General features: G+C 52.7%; 6 protein-coding genes across 6 annotated transcripts; 2 read left to right on the top strand and 4 right to left on the bottom strand.

Annotated features, from left to right (window-relative positions):
* Positions 1 to 275: 275 nt before the first annotated feature.
* Positions 276 to 2777, bottom strand: AYO20_03385 (hypothetical protein; the record flags this gene model as incomplete). Its single annotated transcript, XM_022641688.1, has 1 exon — positions 276 to 2777. The coding sequence occupies one exon, from the start codon at positions 2775 to 2777 to the stop codon at positions 276 to 278; it is 2502 nt and encodes an 833-aa protein (XP_022502221.1).
* Positions 2778 to 3266: 489 nt separating this feature from the next.
* Positions 3267 to 4233, top strand: AYO20_03384 (hypothetical protein; the record flags this gene model as incomplete). The annotated part of the gene is made up of 3 exons (XM_022641687.1): positions 3267 to 3402; positions 3573 to 3979; positions 4084 to 4233. The coding sequence occupies 3 exons, from the start codon at positions 3267 to 3269 to the stop codon at positions 4231 to 4233; spliced, it is 693 nt and encodes a 230-aa protein (XP_022502220.1).
* A 438-nt stretch (positions 4234 to 4671) lies between these two features.
* On the bottom strand, positions 4672 to 7140 carry AYO20_03383 (hypothetical protein; the record flags this gene model as incomplete). The annotated part of the gene is made up of 2 exons (XM_022641686.1): positions 4672 to 6960; positions 7012 to 7140. The coding sequence occupies 2 exons, from the start codon at positions 7138 to 7140 to the stop codon at positions 4672 to 4674; spliced, it is 2418 nt and encodes an 805-aa protein (XP_022502219.1).
* Positions 7141 to 7583: 443 nt separating this feature from the next.
* On the top strand, positions 7584 to 8561 carry AYO20_03382 (hypothetical protein; the record flags this gene model as incomplete). Its single annotated transcript, XM_022641685.1, has 1 exon — positions 7584 to 8561. One exon carries the CDS (start codon positions 7584 to 7586, stop codon positions 8559 to 8561), a length of 978 nt encoding a protein of 325 aa, XP_022502218.1.
* Positions 8562 to 9210: 649 nt separating this feature from the next.
* On the bottom strand, positions 9211 to 10418 carry AYO20_03381 (hypothetical protein; the record flags this gene model as incomplete). The annotated part of the gene is made up of 2 exons (XM_022641684.1): positions 9211 to 9855; positions 9918 to 10418. 2 exons carry the CDS (start codon positions 10416 to 10418, stop codon positions 9211 to 9213), a joined length of 1146 nt encoding a protein of 381 aa, XP_022502217.1.
* An 893-nt stretch (positions 10419 to 11311) lies between these two features.
* On the bottom strand, positions 11312 to 15124 carry AYO20_03380 (hypothetical protein; the record flags this gene model as incomplete). The annotated part of the gene is made up of 1 exon (XM_022641683.1): positions 11312 to 15124. The coding sequence occupies one exon, from the start codon at positions 15122 to 15124 to the stop codon at positions 11312 to 11314; it is 3813 nt and encodes a 1270-aa protein (XP_022502216.1).
* Between the last annotated feature and the right edge of the window lie 5608 nt (positions 15125 to 20732).

Here is a 20732-nt window from a genome sequence, read left to right as displayed (position 1 = left end):
TGGACTTCCGGCCTACGAGGGCAACGCATGGGTGCGAACAGGGATGATTAACGTTGTGTTCGCGACAGGACGGCAGAGCTACGAGACGGAATACGTGCAGAGTGGATGAGCTGAACGGACTTGCGTATTGGTGGAAAGAGTCTGTTCCGTACAGCACGAGCGCGGAGAGAGAGTCTTGTGGTTGGTTTACATAGATAGGCAAGGTTCGATCAGATCCGATCCCAGACAAGCGCCGACAATCAGATCGATCCAGCTCCCTCCCAGAGTCTTCTTCTTCACCGTCTCTTCTTCCTCCCAATCCCACTTCGATTGCTTCCTGCGCGACTCGCGGCAGATATGACGCTGGCAGAGCGCTTGTGGGCGCGTGCCGGAACACTGAGAGCTGCAGGTTCTTCGTCTGGTTGCTGCTCTTCCTGCTCCTCCTCAGCATCGTCATCATCATCATCCGAGTCGTCGGCCCCTGCTGCGGCGGGCCCATCATCGTCTTCGTCTTCGTCTTCTTCCTCGTCCTTGTCTTCTTCGTCTTGATTGTCAATTTCGGCTTCATTGTCCGAGTCCGCATCGCCCTCGTCGTCGTTTGCTTCCTCGTCAGACTCTGCCTCCACATCTGGCTCTTCATCCTCATCCTCATCCCCATCCTCGTCCGCATCGCTCTCATTCTGCGGTGTCCCAGTAACCTCGCCATCTTCATCCTCTTCGTCTTCATCAATATCAGCTTGACCATCCTCTCCACCTTCTTCGGCATCGTCGTCATCTTCCTCATCCTCTTCGTCGACACCCGTAACACCTTCTTCATTCTGCTCCTCGTCCTCGTCGTCGTTATCTTCACCTGTTTTAGCTTCATCGCTCTCTTCTTCTTGATCTTCGACTTGTTTCGAAGTGTTATCTTGGGCTGTGTCCTGTTCCGCCGCCGCGTCTGCGTTTGCTTCTGCTTCATCTGCTTGTTTGCTTGCTGGTACAGCGTTCTCGTCCTTCACATCTCCCGCGCCAGAACCCTTCTCATCAGCCTTTTGCGCTGGGACATCGTCCTCGGCTTCAGCGTCCTGGTCCTCCTCAACCACGGCGACGGAGCCGTCATTCGTGGCTTCAATCTTTGAATCGTTTGCCACTTGAGAATCGTCGACCTCCATTGCATCTGCGGTCGTAGGAAAAGAAGGCTGGACAGGGTCCGAAGGAGCAACGGGCCCGGCGTCTTTTGGCAATCCCAACCTAATCCGCCTGGCCTCCTCCAAAATCTTGATCTCGGTCGCAATCTTCTCGTTCACTTTCCTACAGTCTAGCAGCATATTGATCTCGGTGACCAACCGCTCGAACTCTCGGCATACTCGTTCCGTGGGCATAAGCAATCGAGGTGGAATTCCTAATTCTGTCAAAGCAGCCTGAATCTTGGTTGTTTGAGTCTGGCTCTTGGCCATAGTGAGGCGATTGATCTTCTCATGGCGGAACTGCACGCCGCTTGTGATCCTTTCCTGTGGATGCGAGACACCGAACCGTGCCTCCTCTTGAGGCGACAAGGTTCGAACACTGGGCTGAGACGTTGAGCCTTTCTTTTGTGCGCTGGGCGCATCATCGGTAGCCTGCGTGTCGACTGTGTCTCGTCGGTTGTATTGAGGTGGATGTCTGCCCTTCTCGTATCTCTGCGATTCGGTGGGAGTGGAAGCGGCGCCCGTCTCACTGCTGCCAGGAACTGGCGGCCGCTTCAGCCTCTTCTCTTTGGCGAGAAGGCTCTGCAGTAACATAGAAAGTCCTCCGGAAGTTTGATACATGGCGGTAGACTGTTCCTCTCCCCTTTCGGTTCTTCTAATAGGCGCCACAGGTTCGAGTCTCGCATACAGATCCCGTCTCATTTTGATGAAGTCGTCCTCGTTCTTAGTGATTCGGTGGAGTTCTTCGAGAAGAATTCGCTCCTCATCGGCTTCGTCTTTGGTGCGTTCGAATAGTTTCTCCGCCATCGCTTTCCTCATTGTTTCAGTCTTTGCATCAAAATTGCGCATCTTCTCCCAGAGTTGAAATTCAGCCTGAGTCATTGTGCTTGCTGGAGTTTGCGCTTCCATAAGCTTTGCGGCAATGGCATAGTATCGTTGCTTGAGGGCTTCCATAGAACGCTGGGGAAAATGAGGTTTCACCACAAGTTCGCTGCCACTTGCATTAGCCTCTCCATCTTGAACCGGCGGTTGGGGAGCTTGAATATCATGTGGGTTGTATCTATCGCCGATAACAATCCATCTCAAGTCGTAGTCCCGGCACAGGTCCATGAGATAATCGGTCTCCTGCCGCGTCCAGTCCTCTGACTTTAGCATGTTCTCATACTGCTCATCCGTGTAGGCGGGTATCTGGACCTTGACGTTCCACTTGTTTGACGGGTACTCTTCTTCAAACTGTAATTCTTGCGCAGCGGGGGATGCCTTTGATTCATCTGTCATTTCTACATCCGCCGAGCCATTCGTAACAACTGGCGTGCGGGCGTTCGAGCCGGGGATGGACCGTTTCCAGTGTCTCAGCACCAATCCGTCAGTCCTCCCACCATGCACAAATGGTCTCTCCTCCCAGTGACGCGGCTTGAACAATTTCTGGGAGATGGACGGTCTCGATTTGTAGGAGCGTTGTTCGACGATGGCGATGGGAGGGACCGAATCGCCCATGAGAGCTTGTACTTCTCGCTTTACACCGGTGACGCGCGAGTGAGGATCAACATGTTTTTTCTTCTTGGGCGCAGGCTGACGGGGCCCTGCCTGGCCCAGATTCATGATATCGCGAATGTCGTTCGTGGAAGCCATCTTGCCAGGTAGACGCAGGATCGATTGTCGGTCAACAGTTTTTTATGTCGGGCGTAGTTTTGCCTCGCCCATTTATGAGCGTCTTGCGGAAAGTGACACACCAGTCAAGCAGAAAAGAGACGGATGCGCAGACACGATGAGAGCGAAGGACGTAGTGGATGCATCCCAGCAGAGAGATTCGGAGATATTTGAAATGACGCCACACGTGACCACAAAGTCATTTGAAACACGCCTACGAGGCTGTCGGAGGCTGCAAGGCTGCGCAGCCCTGACACATGTTGACTTTTGATTGGCCATCTTTAGTACGTAAAGCAGCGCGTACCACGTTCTCTGAGAAAAAGGGGCCCTGCGCTCTGGATCTCGTTGTGTGTCCCCTGGTATTGAAGTTTGGACATTTTGTTCAATTGATTTTTCCTGCGCCATTGCCGTTATTTCTCAGCGTCAGATCTACGTCCGATCAATCACGACGAGTGACGTGACGAGAGCAAGATGAAATCCTTACTTGCGACTTTCGCCGCAGTCACTTCGATCCTCATACCCTCAACACAAGCACTATATTTCTATCTCGATGGCACGACGCCCAAGTGCTTCTATGAAGATTTGCCGAAGGGCACTCTAGTCGTCGGTATGTCAAGAATTGATTGGTTTTATCGTTTGATGCTTGTGGTGTTCCAATTATCGGAATACCGCTACTGGGATGGACACCCTGTCCGAGCACGATTCTACCGCGAAGGATCTCCCAGGTGGAAAGAGAAAAAAAGACAACCAGACACTGATTTGATGCTGGAAATACAGGAACATACAAATCCGAAGCCTACAACCCCCAGACGCAATCCTTCTCAGCAACGCCCGACCTCAACATTCACTTCACTGTTGAAGAGACCTTCGACAACGACCACCGGGTCGTAACCCAGACCACGCAGTCCTCAGACAAATTTTCAAAGTTCACATTCAGTGCCGCGGACGCGGGCCTGCACCGACTTTGCTTTACGCCCTCTGGACCCGCGGCGATCAGTGTGAATGGATGGTTCGGAAACGGCGGGAATGTGTTGGGAGGAGTGAAGTTGACCGTCGACATGGCCATTGGAGAGACGAGTAAGATTGAGAGTGAAGACAAGGGCAAGATCGACACCATTGTCGGCAAAGTACGGGAGTTGAACGGGCGGTTACAAGATATCAGGAGGGAACAAAAGTTTCAAAGGGTAAGTCGAGACCAACACACACACACACACAGCCACCGTTCATACGTCTCCCCTGCTTAGGGCTCCTTTTCGTGGAGAGTCGCTGATCCAGAACGTGTGATTAGGAGCGCGAAGCAGAATTCCGCGATCAAAGCGAGGCAGTCAACGCGCGAATCGTCCGGTGGACGTTGATCCAGCTGGGCGTCTTGGGCGTCACCTGCGCGTGGCAGCTGTCACATCTGAGATCATTCTTCATCAAGCAGAAATTGACATAGATTGCTCAGTCCTTGGACGAGCATTTGGCGGCGTTGGAGCCCAACAACGGACTAACTGTATTCATGTGATTTGCACTTGACCTGGGGTATGGACTCTAAACAGAGAGAAACGGACCGAACCGCCTTTTGCGGAGGACAGGACTGACCCGACTCTGTTGATCAGTAAGTCGCACCAAGTCCTTGTCCGTTCGAGTGTCTGTCGACAGCCTCATCATGTCATATAAAAGAACCCAGTTCATGGGTGTTTGGAATGGAATGAGAAGAAAAAGATTCATAATATGCTACGCTATGCCGTCAGAGGGTCTATCCTGTTCGCCTTCTGCTTTCCAATTTCCCTATGCTTTTTTAAAAAAAAACCCCCCAGACATACAATGAGAACGCCTCCAACAGACACGTGTTATTGCCGTACACGGACCCGCCCTGGACTGAACCAGCCCTTCAATATCCCCGTCTCGCTCTTGGCCCAGCAATACTTGAACCAGAAGAAGATCCGATCCCCATCCGGCTGAGTGTATTTGAAATGCCCGTGCTCTCACGCCGTGGGAATCTGCCACCTCCACCTAGTGATAGAGCATCAACACCCAATGTATTTCGACTTGAACTTTGTGATTGACGATCCCGACTAACCGAAGACCTTGTCCTCGGTGTTGTCGAAAGAGGGTCGGATGAATCGGTGTATTCAAACCGATAATGCTCGGGTCGTGGGGTCTCCCATGCTGTGGTGGTGGTAGTCGTGGACATTGACTTCAGACTCTCCACCGAGTCGCTTGAATCTGTTCGTGGGAGCTGAGGCACTGGCGCCGCTGCAGCGCCGGGGTGTGGATTTGGTGACTTTTGCGTCTGTAATGCAGGGATTGACTGTAATGGGGCAGCGTTATGTAAAATGTGTTGACGGTGAACCTGGGGTGCCCAGTGGTAACGAGTCAGTGTCAGGAACTCTTGAGGGAGCAGCAGAGCCACGACCGCAATGGCGAGCTTATCCCATACATTCCTAAACAGTTCCCCAAACCGCTCCTGGACCATGGCAACCCCAATCAAAACGACTGCTTCAAAAGCGTACATAAGTATTCTTGCGGCTTGACCATGAATACCATTCAGACAAATAACGATGGTGATGTGACCCAACGGTACGACCACACTGAGAAGGACGGTGTAATAACCCAGTTGGGAAGTCTTAGGCCTCATGGCAGCTTCGGAGAGCCATGCCGCTAAGCCTACTGCGAGCGAGAGGATTGACCAGCAGCTGAAGAGTTTTGGTATTGACAGAGCTTCCCCCTTGTTTAACTGGTGACGACTGGGCTCTTTTCCTGATACAGGCTTGGAGAACTTTGGATCCGATTTGGATCCAGATTCAGGCTGATCTAGGGACGAATCCTGGAGAGAGAAGACGGTATCAAAGATGCTTTCCAGGCCCGTGTCGGCATGTCGCTCGTGCCCGAAAAACTTTGGTGGCGCTATGGCCTCGCTGCCAGTTCCAGTCTGACGAGGGGGAAACAACGACTTCTGTGACCTATCAAAAAACCCTGGCGGGAGACCAATGGCCTCTCTACCAGCCCGTGCTTGACTCTGATTTTTGAGGACTCCTTTCGCATTCAATGCTGGTAGTTTTCCGTGAAATGGCGTGGGCTCGGTTGCTGTGTACCGAATCTGCTTGAGCTCAGGTTGGAATGTCGGCTGGGATGGTGTCCAGTCCATTGCTTCAGCATTGTCTGGTGGGGGCGTGGGAGGATTCCATGCCTGATAAGCTGGTCTTGCAGGTGTTCCCAGACTGTGGATGTTGAAGGGCTCATTCGATGGTTGTTGGGGTTCTGGTTGTTCGAAAGGCGCAGGAGGGCTGAATTGGGTGCTTGACAGCAAAGGGGCAGGGTCATCGTGCCAATTAATCTGAGGGCCAGACTTGACTGTTGTAATTCCAAAAATCGACCAGCCTGCAAGCACGGTGATTGCGACCGCGAAACAGGCATGCAAGATTGCTCCCATTCGCAACGATAGAGGGACATGGAACAAGATTATCCAAGCGCTGAACCGCAGCCCCAGAAGCAGAAACTGCGCCAGATAATACTCGTTCAGGCCCGTCAATCGCTGATCATTGTTGGACAACTTGTGCTGCCACTTTGGATTCCACCAGATACACAGCAGGCCCAATACCAAAGATAGTCCCACAATGGGCTCCATCATTTCTGCGCATTGGCGGACACAGTGCAGTTGTGAGAAACATTCGACAGGTTTGAGTTGTCGATTCGACGACCCTGCAACCACCTGAGAGCCATACAGATGCCAGAGCACTTGTAAGGTCAGACTAACTGTATGGCCCAGTCCCGCGCCACTGAGAAGAAGACTTCTCCACCCCCATCGACTGGCCACCCTTCTTTGTCGTGATTTTTCCAGCACCCGTCGAAGGTGGTCACTTCTGGCATTGTACGTAGCCTGATGCAACTGTGCTCTGACTTTGGGTTCGCACTTGGCACAGCATTGCGGGTAGCGTTGTTCGAGTCCTTTCTTGTACTCTGGGAGTTGGGCCTCCAGTTTCTCGTACTCGGGGTGGTCAGGATCTGGAAGGAATTGGGAGAGGTTGTAGGTATATAACTGTTGGTTCTTCAGACATGTCGAACAGAATACCGAGTCTTGTGAGGAGAAGTCGTCGGAGAGAGGGTTCGTAGCGACAGGTTGCGCGAAACGCTGAGCTGGGGCGGCTTCTTCTATGGGGACATCGGCTATCTCCCCGTTCTATGCGACGTGTTAGTGGCACCACACCTCCAAAGGAGAAAATGGACATACCTCATCGAAGAAATTGACGGCAAGGCAGTGCTCGCATTGAAACTTGCGACCAGGTTTCTTCCCCGCTGGCAATTTCGATCTGCGCCCACAGTAGTGACAGTCCAGACGCCGGCGGAGTGTGACAGGCATGACTGCGTTCGCATGGTTGTAGAAACTAGCTAATGGGTGCCTGAGATGCGTTCATATAGGCCTGCTGTCCGACAAACTATTGTACAAGGAGGGGGATCCAAGAGACAACGCATCAGAAATCCGTCCTTGTTTCCAAACCTTTTGGCAGTCAACTGTCTACCATTTTGGGTTTAGCTTGTCTCGGGGTTAAACTATTTATCACCGAACAAATAAAACACTCCGCCCGCTCAGAGCCTCGTCAGCCTTGCGCTCAACAACGACGACCATGTTTTACTGCCAGCACCTTCTGGTTTAGGGTACACGTCGTGCTATATCCTGAGACAATCAACCTTGAACATGCTGAGTCTTCCCAGAATCGAACTCATCGCCCAGCTCCTGGCTCGAAATAGACAGAGACCCTGAGTCAAATCTCAGGTTCTGAGGGTGACTTGATCACCTCAGCCATGGAGTTTCACAAGACACAAATGAAACAACAACGAGGCCTATTCCCTGGCGGAGCAATCATTTCGATCGCCATGCTCGCACCACTAACTGCCATCTCGCCATTCCGCCAGCCGTTGCCTTTCATATTCGCCAGCACTTTCATCTTGATCAGCTTGTCATTCTTTCGGCTCGTCCAGGTGCTCCATCGGCCACCAATATCGCGACGTCCTCCGCCCTCGTCGAGAAATCCAACTCATTTGTTGGTTGTGCTGGGCTCGGGAGGGCACACGGCAGAAATGCTGAACATTCTGAGCCAATACCGCCGACTGCCGCTTGACTTCACCAGGCGGACCTACGTGGTGAGTTCGGGGGATGAATTCTCGGCCTCGAAAGCAAGAGATTTTGAAGCCGAGATGGCGTCAAACCTGAAGGCGTCCTCGTCGTCCTCACAATTTTCCGAAGAGACGCTCCAAAACTACAGCGTCGTGACGGTTCACCGCGCGCGACGTGTTCATCAGTCCCTGCTCACGACTCCCCTTTCAAGTCTCCGGTGCTTGTACGACTGCCTCAGCGTCCTTCGCGGCACACATCGAGGATTCCAATCACAACCTGGAGGCAGTGATCCACCATCCTATCCAGATCTGATCCTGACCAACGGTCCCGGAACCGGGGTGATCGTCTTCTTCGCCTCTGTCATCCTTTTATTCTTTGGTTTCTCTGGTCCCACGGCACCCCGCTCGCCTGTCAAGGACGCCACAGCGCACTCGGACCCTCTTTCGACGCAGAATACCTCCACTGCAAGCTCCGGCGAAGGGTCTGCTCAGTCCGGGCAAATGCGTACCATCTTCATCGAGTCGTGGGCCCGGGTGAAAACCCTCAGCTTGAGCGGGAGGCTGTTGAGACCGTTTGTCAATCGGTTTCTCGTGCAGTGGCCCCAGCTCGCCGAGAGGCAAGGGAGAGCCAAGAACGTCGAGTTTGTCGGGAGTCTGGTCACTTGACGAAGACGAAGTGGGAGATTCTCATGCGATGACTATGTTCTGCTCTGACGAACAAATGGGATATGTAACCTGGGCTCAAAAGATCGCTCGCTCAACGATAGCTACCAGCGCGAATGGAAGGGCCTTTACGATCTTCGCAAGAGAGTAAACGAGACCGGGCATAGTCAAGGGCAGAGGCAATCCCGAGCAAGTTTGGAGTAGCTGAAGCAGCGCGTTGCCCGCAAGAGTCTTACTCGAGTTCACAAAAGCTTTCTCTGCAAGCCACACAAGCTGGAACCGGTGGTGACACCATCACAAGTGTGTCTGCAGACATTCGGCACAATCAACGACGAATACAAGCACACGACAGCACGGCCGCGATGGAAAACAAGGGCTAATTAACAAAGGATGAACTCAACCAACACTCCCGACTTCATTAAAGGTCCATTGGCAAGAGGAACTTGCTCATGCTGTCGTCCCAGGGGAGTGTCTAATATTTTACATGTACACTGCCACCACTAATCGGTGACTACTCTCCATCCTAGCTGTTGATTTTACATCCAAATACAAAGCTTTTGGCGGACACATCAGGCCCATATGACAATATGGCTCAAGAAGTCGGGTGCAGAAAGTGATAGTGACATGCCTCTTGGTAGTCGGAATTTGTCCATCACTCCGCCATTCTCCGTCTCCTTCTTTCCCTTGCTGCCTTCATCTCCTCCAACAAGAGCTTCCTCGTCTCTTCGCTCATTCCGGCTTGCTTGATCGCTTCAGCCCTCTGTGCTACCGTCTTGAGTTTCTCCTCGGCCAACTTCGCTAGGGGACCTTGAATCTTCCGCTCCTTGAACCACTCTGCACGAGCGTCCTCCAAGATCTTCATTCTCACATACTCATCTTCGTGCCATGCCCTATCTCGCCGGTACTTGTCCTCTGCTGTCAGGTCGTCAAATATCTCTGGAGAGGGAATAGGAGGTTGGTATATTGTGGGCGTCCAGGTTTGTGACTCGACATCATAGCGTGTAGTATCTCCTTCAAAGGCTTGGTATTTGGGAGCTTCGACTTCCGGCCAGGGGATCTGAATATCTTCACCTGCGACGTACCGTGTATGTCGAGGCAGAGGCGAGTTAGGCTCGCGTTGGAAGTAAGGTGGACCGCCACGGATGTGCTTTACGATGACATCTCTGTCGCGTCCAGTAGCAGGATCGGTGAGGCGGTACACAAGTCGTACGTCGGAGATGGACACCGGCAACTCGAGGGAGGAGAAGTGTATTTTGTCGCGCTGTTCGCCGAAGCTCTCGGGTATCTCAACATCGGCCTGGTTGAAGTTAGATTCATAGCTGCAAAAACCAGCGCATAGTCCAGGAGACGTGTCCATACCATGTTGAGACCTTCGATTCTCAGCTCCTTCGAATCGCTGCTGACATCCTTGACCTTGCCAATTTGTCCGATCAATCCCTCTTTCCCCTTGACAATGCAGACTCGGTCTCCCTCCACAATATTCCCTTCGTTTCCGAACCCCTCCCACTCTTTCTGTTCCTCCTCTGATCCTTCGCCTCCGACAGGGTCCCACCCATTACTCCTTGGTCCATGCCTGACCTTGGTGGGAAAGACTGGCCCTTGGTAGAGTAGGTTGCTCACAGTGCCATAGAAATCTTGCTTTGTGCCAACGTCGCGTTTCGGTGCTAGCGGGCCCATGATCCAATCCTCCCGCCGGGCTCTGCGCTCAGCTTTGATGTGCCCATTTTTTACTTTCTCCGTCTGGATCAGACGAGCCTCGTACTCTTTCCAGTCATCTCGGAGTTTTTCGTAATTTTTCCGCCGAGAAGCTTTGAGTGTTTGATTGCGGGCTTGGAGGTTTATGCGTAATATTCGCTGCATCGTGTAGATTTCGACTGCGGCCGCTGTCGCCCGTTATGAGGCAGTCACAGTAGAGGTTTGGGAGCGAAACACGAGAGAAAAAAGTGTTGTGAGAATGCTCAATGCATGACGGGCTCTCATTCAACGATGCGCATAGAACCCACAGCAACCTGAAAACACAGAGGAAGTTTCAACGAAGGCTCTGCGGAGTTGTATGTAGCAATTGACAGCATCCAACTTCCCGACATTGGTATCGCGCAGATGGATATCTACTTGGCACTTTTTCCGCCCTCCGTCAAGTCACGTGATCGCACGTGAATCCCAGCCTGATCCTGCCAGATTCACTTTGTATACCACCTCAGAACGTGCTTACATATATCTAGCATGGCACTTGGGGAGGTATCCAGTGATCACGGGAAGGATATGAGAAATACAAGGCCGATCATATTTGCTGGAAAGAGTCATTTCATTGTGATCGTCATTGTCATTTCACCTTTTGGCCCAGGGCGAGACCTGAAGAATATCACTAAAGCCGCCCCTTTGTCGTTGGACCCCCATTTGTCGCCTGCTCAAGCTGCACAGCTAAATGTACATGGAAAACCTCCCTGAGTCGAGATGAAAAGAACAGCATGCGACTTTTCTGCATGTTTTATGTACACTGACCATCAGGACCATCCCATAAACCAAGCACAGACACCCTACCCTTTTGGAGGCATTCCTTTTTTCCAGCTCCTCGCAATGCCCATGCACAAAAATGCCTTGCCCTTTCCAGCGCGCCGTTGCTTTGTCTCTAAAAGCAGGGGTATCTATCGAAAATTCGAGCCAAGTTCCTCATCGTTTGTAAAAGAGCGTCGAAACTGTCGTCACTGCTATTCGTATGTATTTTACTGGAGTTCCTGGATAGGAGAGAAACGTTAAAACCTCTTGTTTGTAGAAGCTGGCATCATCATTCCGTCATCTGAGTCGTCATCGCCGTCGTGGTCGTCATCGTGGGTTGCATTCTGCCAATGCTCAAGCGCCGGGCCGCTGGCGACTTGTGCAGGCCGTCCATGTTTGGTGATTGTGTCCGCGGTGCGCATGAACTCAGGAAGTGGCTCTTTACCGAGGGCCGAAATATCTCTGGGTGCTTCCGTATATGCTGGACCCAGGAAGCCTTCTCCTGGCGGTGAAGAGGCACCCGAGATTATTCCAATGCTCGGATTCGACATGCTTTGCGAGACACTGCTTGCACCGTAGCCATCTAGAGACGAGGCAATGGTACTTGCCGACGGTCCTCCTTGAATAGCGTTTGACCCGAGGAAGAAGGCCGGTGCTTCACCCGAGACCTGTGTACGCTGTCTCTCGAGGAAGGCAATGTCGTCCGGGGAAGGAGGACATTCATCGGTCACAACGCTCTGCGGTTTCGAATCAGCCTCTGTGGCCGCTTGAACTTGATGCTGGACTTCCTGTAGATGACGCCGCTGATTGACTTCTTGAGCTTGTTCAAAGGCCTCTTGGCTTGATGTCGGTGCTCGAAATGATGCCCTATAGTCACTCTGGGTCACGATATGTGGCGTTGGCGGAGAACCGTTCTGCTCAGCGGTTAGAGCGGCATCACGAAGAAGATCAGGTGGTTCAATAGCACCTGCAGCCAAAGCAGTGCTCACGGCAACGCTGGGTTCGGCGCGTGCATCACCTTCGGAAGACTTTCGGCTTGACGATGGGGACCGCTCGTCTCGCGGAGACCGTCGTTCTCGACTCCCAATGCGTCCCAAGGTCTTTGTAGTCCCTTCCCAAAGCCCATCGACTCTGGCTCTAAAGCCTCTGTCGAGGGAGACAGGTCGTTCGTCACGCGCTAAGCCTGAAGACGGCAAGGGTAATCGCTGCAGTTGCGAGGCCCTAATTGTCTTGACAGAATCGGCCGTGGAGAGGGTTGACGTTGCTCTGTCAGGGGCAGGAGGTCGTCCTTCGCGTATAGCCACGGGAGTACAAGCCGACGACGCAGCCTTTTGGGTGGAAAACGACTCACTGAAATAGTGTTCCTGTCCGGCCGAGTCTGGACTGGCAGTCTGGCTTTGTGCCAGCGGATGCTCGGTGGCGTCTCTCGAAGTTTTCAAAGCCGTCAGAAGTTCGTCGCCGCGCAGACTAGATCGACGTGTATCACGTATCTTGTCTCGCTCAGTCTTCCCAACAGTGCTTGTACTGGACCCTGCTGGCGAGGCAATGGAGTCGCTCGAGTGGCTAGCCGATGTGGCTGTACTAGGAGCACGCTTCCGCGTATTGCTCCTTCCAAGCAAATTGCCTGCGATTCGTCCAGCTGTGCTGAGTGCACGCTCAATGATGTTCCTCCTGACGACTGCGTGCGACATTTCCCTCTCGTCCACATCTAAGATTTTCTTCTTGCTGTCTTTCTCTAAGTCAGGATCATTGATCCATTGTGACGGATCTTGCAAGCCCTCGACAACCCACTCATGCTGCTTGGCTTGTTCGATTGTCATTCTCTTTGCGGGATCCTTGATCAGGAGTTGACGAATGAGGTCGCGCACCGCATCTGGAACCACCTCGAATTTGAGTTCATAGTCGAGTCTTTTGTTACTATTGATGGAATTTGGCACCTCGGAGGTTGGCTTGTCTTGAGATGTGTCGACCGGCACAAGTCGAGTCCTTGGGAGAAAAACCTCGGTCCGGCATACTGCTTCGTGAAGTCCCATGGTTTCAGTTGCGTAAAACGGCAACCGGGCGTATACCATACAGTAGAGTGTGATCCCCAATGCCCAAAGGTCTAGTGCGCCAGTGATCTTTGGGCCTTCGTTTTCTTCAAACATGGCTGGATCTTCATAGCAGAGTTCAGGGGCCCAGAAAGCAGGCGTCCCCACGGATCTTGCTAGTTCTTTCTCGTCGTCTAACGCAGAAACATCATTCTCGGTCAGCTTGTAGTCAGGGTCCTCAGGATCCTTGGGATGCCCGAGGTACGACACGCCAAAATCAGATATCTTGACAGTACCGTTGCTTGCGACCAGGAGATTCGCTGGCTTGATATCACGATGGATGATACCAATGAAGTGCAGAAACTGAAGGCCGGAGAGCGTATCCCGAAAGGTCCGACGGGCTTCCTCCAACGTTAGAGCTGGAACATAGGCATGCTCGTCGTCGGTCTCGTCGAAGTTCCATTCGGACGACATGTGAGAGAGCGCGCCAACGCTAGCGGCGATGCTGAAGCTCCGACCACGGTACGCATCTGGGGCATAAGCGCCATACATGCTACCCGCCAGAGCCCCTTCCGCATACTCATCATGAGAACTAGTTCTGCTGGGATTGCTGGACTCGTAGAAGTGGCGGGAGGCAGAACGAGAGACCTCGGATAGCTCCTCGTCCTCTTCAAAATCCTCGCCTCCGTGCTCGAGGCTCCAATTCGGGGTTGGGTTCGTGTTTAACGTGCGGGCTTTGTCTTGCATCTCATGGCGTCTTTTGGCTTGACTGACACTGAAAAGGTCTCTTTCAGTGGGTTCAAGTGAAAGCTCAATCCCAGCCCTTTCTTGCTCGAATCTAGTATTGTTTACTGCCAGGACCTCGCGGACTCCTGGCTTCCTCCACTTGATTTCACCCTTTTCGACATACTCGAGAATGAGGTAGACCTTGTTCTTGTTGGGGTCGTCGATGACTTCCAGGAGACTGACGACGTTTGGGTGCCTTGCCTTTTTGAGGATGGCCACCTCGCGCTTTGTTCGATCTTCTGGAGTTCCTAAGCGACCAAGCCGCCGCTTGCCAGAGTATCTTGGGACGATCTTGACCGCTACGATGGTGCCCCTCTCGACGTCTCGGCCGAGTTTGACTTTACCATGTTCACCACGTCCTATTTCCTCGATGATCTCGTAGTTGTTGACGAATTTATTACCGGAGAAATGATCATGGTCGATCTCGACGGTGTGGGTTTCTTTTGGAGGTTGAAGATGGTGTGGTTGACGTTCGGCGTCGCTGAGAGACGAAGCCGACGGAATTCGGTCGCCCGAATGCAGCAGACCTGGACTCGACATCGGAGTATTGTCTGCAGTCATTGCGGCTTGTACGCTAGGCGAGTTGCGTTCACGACCTTGCCTAGTCCACGTGGACATTTCGTTGTAAAGAAGATTTTGGGCCGGATGCGAGCTTCTCGTGCGGAGAGGCCGCGTTGGCCGTGGGGCATGGAACTGAGCTTGTAGTGCTTCAAATGACTGGATAGGATAGGTTGGGTGCTCGTTGTTGGAAAGACGAGTTGAGTTGGCAAATGAAGTCGAGAATGATTTAGAGTGAGAAGTCCGGCGGCCGCGAATTTGGCCGTGGGAGGATTTAGTCGACAGGGCGCGGTTTATAAGTGAAGCTCCCGAACCAGGCGACCGGTCAACGTCGCGCTCAGCGAGAGCCTTCAACGAGTTTGAAGAATTCTGGGTCGACGACGGAAGGGATTGCTGGGACTTGAGCGGGGCAAACCCAGGCGACGCTGCGATCCCATACTTTGAGTTCCAGTTCAACTCGTGGAACTCATCCTCATCCACTGGATCGGGGGGGTGTTGAGCAGAAAGAGCGGTAGGAGTATTTCGTTGAGTGTCAGACTCTGTGCCGCCGAGATTTTGATATACGTCTCCCGACAGGACGTCGTTGAAGCCGGTCCCACGTCCCTCTTCAGTGTCCCCGATGTGACCGCCAGTGTTTACAGTGTGAGAGGCTCGTTGCAGATCAGGAGCCCATTTTATACCGACGTTGTCTGGCATTGCTCCGGGACCAAGCGTGAAAATTCTTGTCCCGTCAAGAGGGCGCTGGACATGGAGAGACCGTTCAGAGGACAGTCCCAAACTTCAGCCGTGAACGCCTCTACTCAAACACCAGCCCTGGGGCAAACACTTGTGACTGCCATCTGAACTCTTCTTGATCCCCAGAATACCAATGTCTTTCCCCCAAAGACCTGCCTGAGGTGGACAGGTTGTCTTGGGAGAAAGAAGTGTGTAAGGCCAACAGCAGCTTATAAGTGATTCAGAGACAATGTGTGAAAAAACCCGTCAAACGGTCTTGCAGGCTCTGGATCCCAAAGGCAAGGACGATATGGCTCTTGAGCCGTGGTAGCGAGGGTCCCGAATTAGTTTTGGGGAGGGGTGCGGCCGTGGATGGGCGATGCTCTCATTATCGATGGGCCACTAATGGCTGAAGAGGGGGTAGACAGTGTTTGGCGAGCCGACAAGTTGTTGAACAAGACTCTTCAATGGCATGAAACAGTGAGTCGTGCAAGAGATCTGTGCTAGGTACAAAAGAAAGGATGTGGAAGAAAGGAAGAGAGTGGGCGTTACGAGTGGCAGTTTGATCGCCAGTCCGTCAAGTCAGTGTGTCAATCAGTCTGAGCAGTCTGTTGGATTGCGGACGGGGACAACCTGCAAGGACAAGCGGCGACGGCTAGCGAGCAGCAACAGCCCAAGGGTGCCCTCTGGTGTGCAGTGGTGTGCAGCAAAAAAGATGACGGAGGGGGGTGGGCTACTTCTGGTGGGATCATCAGCGCCCAGTGCCCTTCGACTGGTGCACAGTGGAGGCGGGAAATAATGCCTAGCCGGCACCTCAGTGCCTATTCAGGGCTGGCGGCCCCAGGCCTAGTTACGTCTGGCAAGGTCTGGGCAGCAACTGGCCTGGAGCTAGACTCTCTTACCGACAGCACCACACAACACGAGGAAAACCGCCTGCGGGCCGCTCTCTGTTCACAGCTCGACAACCCCGACCATGCACCAGCAACAACCATATGGATGGAAAGCAAGAAGAGGCACAAGATAGCGATAGGGAGCAGACGCGAAAACAGAACGGAGAATACGGGTTTGTTTGCTCGCAAGGGCATGCCTCGGACAAGCCACCATCCCTCCAAGAACAAGCCACTACTCGACGCCTGCATCGCTACGGCCCTTGGTCCCTCTGAATCCCTGCTCCTCTCACCCACCTCGACAGGCCATCACTCGCATAATCCTAGCTAGCCCCGGTCATGTTCGCACTCAATCAGGTCTAAAGGTACTATGATCAGAGACAAGTTCAGAAAAGTGCAAAGAATGGGCTTCAGGTGTAAAGGGGAGTACGAAGAGAGTCAAAGAGGCACAAGACGAGGCAAACGCGTTCATTACAATGACGCCCATGGAAAAGTAAAATAAAATACCTCTCATCGCCGGCACGTCGGGTCCTTTTTCTGCCCGTCACAGAGTTACACGTTCTCGATTCTGCAGGTCGACAAGTGAGGCAGCTGTCTCCGTTGCGAAAACACTGGCCTTGATGCACACTCACAGCTCATGCAGGCTGCAGCAAGGAATTTGCATACATTTTGCGACAGGACGAGTTGGGCTCTTTTGCCTTATCATCAGGATTCTGCTTTGGGACAGGCACAGTCGCCACAACACTTCCAGACCACGTTTGAATACGAGGTGTGAATTTATCCAGCATGAAGTCAGACTTGCTTCGATCGGGCTCAGGTACTGTGCGTCGTACGACCTTTCTAGACAGAGACATCTTGTCAACGGCGTGGTCTGAGCCAACATAAACATGCATCAGCGGCCCCCTCATACCATAAGAAAATGATGTCGGGACAACGCAGGATAGTTTTTGAGTGACGCCCTCGTGCCTCACTACTGCACTCCATGCCGGAGAGACGGGAACTGCATGAACATGGAAGAGGTTTTCTCAACATTGTTCCTGCTACAACCATCGCAATGCAGAACGCTTTGCCTCTGCATTGCGTTGGGCGCGTGCCGTTCCTGGCTGCCACACTACCTCATGACGGCGAGCAAAAAGTGTGGAGAAGATGCAGAAAGTCATGCCAGGGCTTCAGATACCATTGCTCAAACTGGTTGGGGATCAAGGGCTGAAGAGCGAATTGGAGCATCCCGCCGAGAACAAGCACAGAAACTAGGTGAAAGCCACATTGAGCCAACAAATCCTACCGCTGCTGCCCGCTCAGACTACTCGAGGCCCCCTAACAACAGACTTTGGCCCTGCCGCTTCGGCAACGTCACAGCAAATCTTCAGGAATATCATGGCGCTTTGTCTCTACCAGTATTGGTCATCTTTTCGACGCAGAAGAGAGCAATGTGGCAGCTGAGCCTCAGGTTGATTTGTGAACCATGGCGGGAGGAAGACCCCCTTGGGGTTTGTCTCTGAACTTTTCACATGCTTCAAGTTGGACCCGCGCAAACCTTGAGCATGCGATCGTCGCGATCGTTTGAGATCAGCAGAGGACTACTCATGGATTAGCGCACACTGCCGGACCTAGCCCCTCTGCATGTTCGCAGCCAGCACTGACAGGGTTCCTACCAACCGCACACACGCCCTAGTCTTAAGGCTCACCCTACTTTCGAGGTCCATTTCTGACGGCGATGACTCTCTGAAGATTGCGAGTACGCAGAGCATTGCGGAGCAAACTCGAATCCCAGGCGGTTCTAAACCTTCAACTCCAAAACATGTGTCAAGTTCCGACCGTTGCCACCGTGCACTGAGGTGGAGATTTGCCTCCAGTGGTTCGTCTTTTTCCTCGCTGGAAGGGCTATCCAGTGCCTCCACCGATGGCGTACTATATATCATTGCGATCCACTCCAGGTGGACCTGCTTCGCCCCATGTGCTTCGCAGCCTGGGAAATGCCGTCCCAATCACTGAGACTACTTCATCCAGCAGATTGATTATGCCCTCCCTAAAATAACAACCCGGTATTGGCATCTCCGGGTGTGCCTGAATACTCGGCTGCTGTCGCAAAGGGAGGCTGCTTAACCGCATGTCATCATTCCTCCGCATTAAGACCGAGGAGGATGACAAAGACCAAGGGACAAGAGACTGCTCAGAGTCCGCAACGCCTCTCTGCGCCTTCAACTTTACTTCGTTTGTCCTCCGGGTCAGTCGTCCTTTAAACCCTCCAACTATACCATTGTTACCGATACACATCAATCTCCCAGATGGGAGCGCCGGCAAGTTGCTTGCAAATCACTTGTATGGAAGATCCCCCGCATTTCTGGCGATCTCCCTGCCCTCTGTTTCCGCCACCACATTTTCTCTGATGCAAAGCTTGGACGGACTTTCGATTCCAGCCACTGTGAGGCACACTTCGGCATTCATGTTGGGCAAAGTTTTAACGAGTCATGCCACCTTCGAAGGCCAGACATTGACGTCTTGGGCCCAACTGGACACGAGAACAAGAGGTGGCGAGCGAGATGAAGGATATGCTCCCCTCTTTTGGTTGACCTATGATGCGGGCCGGTTGATAGGTTGTTGTGTGCAGTTTGGGCTTATGATCTGTGGGTTGCACCAGGTTGTACCCTCCCTGACTTATGTCTGTACGACAAGAAAAGAGCAAATAGGCACAATTCTTGTGCTCTTGATCAGCCACAAAGATCCCCTCTGACACGCTCCACAAGCGCCACTGCGGATATGACAGCCGCCTTTTATGCGGATCATTGTGCTTCCCTAGCCATCCCGAACCGCCCTCTCACTTTAAGTTTAGCGGCCTTGTGTTTTGTTTCATGTTGGAAGGGTGTTCTCCATAGAATGGTGTGCATGGCACGTGTCAGTCAGCATTCTCTTCCCATTACCACGAGTCTCTCTCAGGACCATTGACGGCCGCCAACATTTCTAGGAGGTGTCCAGCCTCTGAGATTGAATTTGCCAAATGATATCCCGTCGAAGAAGGCGAATAGGCGGTCCCGGAGGATCAATTGAAAGGTGAACCAATTTGGCCTGAATAACACAGTCCTCTATGAACACAGTCATCCCTTCAAGGATCTTTTCGAACCGGTCTCGCCAAATCAAAGCCAGTCCGAAGCCGTGCAATGTACTCACAGTCAATATGCTCTAGGTCGACGCTTTCCTGTAACTGCAGCATGCCATCTATGTGGTGGTGCGCAGCCCTCGATCCGATACGACTCGGTCCATGGAAGGTTGTCCTTCCACCTCCCTAGTAGAGAGGGGGCGACAGTACCAGACACAGGAGGAGATGTCGACTGGCAAAAGTCCTTGTGCCTCAGGTGATGAGCGTCCTGGAATCTTACCCGCTGCGTCACCTGAATTGCCGTTCCATGATTTTGTGGCCAAAGTCCACGACTCCCCAACTCGCACGTCGTCCTCCTTCGGATTCGGGTGCGTTATCTGCTTTCCCAGGGTTTCCCTGACCTGAGGGACCAAGGGGGATTTTGTTTCGTCACCGCATCTATTGCGCCTTCTGCACGGCCGTGACACTACCTCTCTCGTGGGGAAATCCCTATGCAAGAATTAGTCTTCTAGACTAGCTAGGGAAATGCGTTGTCTTTTAACAATCGCATACCTGGTGCTGCTCGGCTTTGTGATTAGGGAGACACTGCGTGGCAGCAAGTTTCCTCTTGCACTGCTCAGACCAGCATGCTGGTTGCTTTTAAATGAGCAAAGCAAGTCCCTTGTTATGATGCATTTCAGCAACCGGCAAGCCTCTCGGCCAAGTGAACTGTCGATTGCGCCAGCGACATTGTGGTCCATCCCAGTTTCCCAGCGGACCCATGGCCACGCTCAAGGCACATTCCAAAAACGACAAAGCACAGCAAAGATTGCAACACCTCCATTTGCCTCAAAGTCGTATGAGCCCAATGCTTCTGGAGGCTACGGTGGTTTGGACTCGGAAATGCCCCCCAATACTACCCAACAGATGGTTCGTCCATCCTTTAGGCGAGCTGTGGCTGTTGAGGTACAGACCCGTATTGCTTGACTCAACCGAGCTTTCGGGTTTGTGATCTCAGTGCTTCTGACAAATTACACTACGTATTGACCAAGTCTGGTTAAAGAGGTCGTCGTTGGCAGTTTAGAGGTATGCAACTCTTGATGGTGGCTGGATCTGGGTGCCTTCGCATTACAAAGATATTCTAGAGAGCATTCCCAATTAGGGCACTGAGCAAGGCTATATAAGAGCCCCACCCATCTGGCTGAGATAGAAAAGAGACATTTCTTTGTCGCCCATCCATAAATCTCGCTCAGAAGAGAATCTCCAATCGGTGGTGATGAAATCGTGCTGGCCTTGGGGAGAGTAGTCAATCGGGCCACGAGTGCAGGCTTTGACCAGAGATGCCCTTTGCGTGGCCCTCAGTTCTGGGTCACACTCTACCCCCTCCTCCACCTCCTGCGGCTTGCAAAATCGTCGAACCCCCAACACCCGGAGCCCGGCGTCGCCATCATCTCAACGTCTGAGGTGCCGGGATTTCGAATCACCTCTACGTGACGTCCTACTTGCCGAGTCCCAGAGATGCACTGTGTGCGTCGTCGGCTCAGCTGGCTGCCCAAGGTCTCCCGTCCATTGCATGGAGTGAATCCTGGCGGGCAATCCCTCATCCATCGAGAGTTCTACGAAACAC

The sequence above is a fragment of the Fonsecaea nubica genome (assembly GCF_001646965.1).
Source record: "Fonsecaea nubica strain CBS 269.64 chromosome Unknown Scaff16, whole genome shotgun sequence".
Classification (NCBI taxonomy): Eukaryota; Fungi; Ascomycota; class Eurotiomycetes; order Chaetothyriales; family Herpotrichiellaceae; genus Fonsecaea; species Fonsecaea nubica.
The sequence above is the reverse complement of the archived record's forward strand: the minus strand, read 5'-3'. Positions and strand labels throughout refer to the sequence as shown.